Below are 1,741 nucleotides of genomic sequence, written 5' to 3'. Positions count from 1 at the left end.
GGGATCACCCCAGTGGTGTCCCCTCCGCAGGATCACCCCAGTGGTGTCCCCTGATGGGATCACCCTGATGGTGTCCCTTCATGACATCACCCCGATGGTGTCCCCTCATGGCATCACCCCAGTGGTGTCTCCTCATGGGATCACCCTGATGGTGTCCCCTGATGGGATCACCCCAATGGTGTCCCCTGATGGGATCACCTCGATGGTGTCCTCATGGCATCACCCCAATGGTGTCCCTTGATGGCATCACCCCCGTGGTGTCCCCTGATGGCCTCACCCCCGCCCCAGAGGAAACAGGCTGGATGACAGCACTGTCCCCTCGGGTCACAGCCCCAGCCTGTGCCCTGAGCTGCCTCTGGACCTGTTCTGTCCATTTTGGGCTCCCGGGACACACTGACACCTTTGCCACCAGGGAGACCTCGGTGTCTCACAGCCCCTCACACCCCGCCAGGTGCTGCCCACCTGAGCGCGGCTCCAGGGCACGGCTGGCTTCTCCCCAGGGTTTCCATTGGGATTTTTCTGGCTCTGCTGTGACGCAGCCGCTGTGCCCCGCAGGGAGGATCCTCGTGCACTGTGCCGTCGGGGTCAGCAGGTCGGCCACCCTGGTCCTCGCCTACCTCATGATCCGCCACCACATGCCCCTGGTCGAAGCCATAAAGACGGTCAAGGACCACCGCGGGATCATCCCCAACCGCGGCTTCCTGCGCCAGCTGGTGGCCCTGGACAACGCCCTGCGGCTCAAGAGGAGCTCCTGAGGGGACCGTGGGCACCGTGGGGGCTCTGCCCGCCCCGCCCCGCTCGGGCTCTGCCCATGGCTCGCCCACAGCTCCCCCGGCTCAGGAGGTGCAGCCCAGGCCCTCCACCCGCAGCTCTGCCAGCCAGGGAGGCCTGGCCACGGCCTCCTTCCCAGCCTGCTCGCTCCAAGGCGCCTCCGGGGGGACCCGGCCCCGGCACCCGGCACCCTGTGGCCTCCAGGGAGCCTTCAAGGCTTTGTTGTCCCCCCCTGGCATGGGTGTCCCTCCCTGCCGGGACACTGCAGCTCTGTGTGTCCCCTGTCGTGTGTCCCGTGTGTTTCTGGTGATGTCGGGCCTGGTGTGGGCTCAGGCCAGCTCCTGTCGTGGTGTTTGGGTGTTCCCCGTGCCTCGTGTCACCCTGTGAAAATAAAGGCAGTGCTAAGGAAGAGCCTGGCCATGCCTCATGAGCGTGGGGCTGCTCAGGCTGAGCTCTGTCCTGGGACTGCTCAGGCTGGGCTCTGTCCCAGGACTGCTCAGGCTGGGCTCTGTCCTGGGACTGCTCAGGCTGGGCTCTGTCCTGGGACTGCTCAGGCTGGGCTCTGTCACAGCTGGGCTCAGGCTGGGCTCTGTCCCGGGACTGCTCAGGCTGGGCTCTGTCCTGGGACTGCTCAGGCTGGGCTCTGTCCCGGGACTGCTCAGGCTGGGCTCTGTCCCAGGACTGGGGACACGGCAGCAACCGAGTGCTTGGGGCCGAGATGGACCCCAGTGCCCCGAGATTCGCAGTGTAGGGATCAAACCTGAGCCCAGCTCAGTCCCCAAACCCGAGCCCAGCTCAGTCCCCAAACCTGAGCCCAGCTCAGTGCCCAAACCTGAGCCCAGCTCAGTGCCCAAACCCGAGCCCAGCTCAGTGCCCAAACCCGAGCCCAGCTCAGTCCCCAAACTTCAGACCAGGGCCTGTCCTGGGGTTGTCCCTTCTTTTTCCCAACAGTGAGGACAAAGTGGGGCTG

At 65.5% G+C, this 1,741-nt stretch overlaps 1 protein-coding gene across 1 annotated transcript in view; it reads left to right on the top strand.

The window, feature by feature from the left end:
• DUSP26 (dual specificity phosphatase 26) overlaps positions 1–1,180 on the top strand; it is a 6,593-nt gene extending 5,413 nt beyond the window's left edge. The window contains exon 4 of the mRNA XM_015648618.2: positions 556–1,180. Coding sequence (XP_015504104.1) covers positions 556–755 — 200 coding nt within the window. The 3' untranslated portion in view covers positions 756–1,180. The remainder of the gene's footprint in view (positions 1–555) is intronic.
• The last annotated feature ends 561 nt before the right edge of the window (positions 1,181–1,741 follow it).

Source organism: Parus major, chromosome 22 (assembly GCF_001522545.3).
Source record: "Parus major isolate Abel chromosome 22, Parus_major1.1, whole genome shotgun sequence".
NCBI lineage: Eukaryota > Metazoa > Chordata > Aves > Passeriformes > Paridae > Parus > Parus major.
Note: the sequence above shows the minus strand (reverse complement) of the source record. Positions and strands in the feature narration are given on the sequence as shown.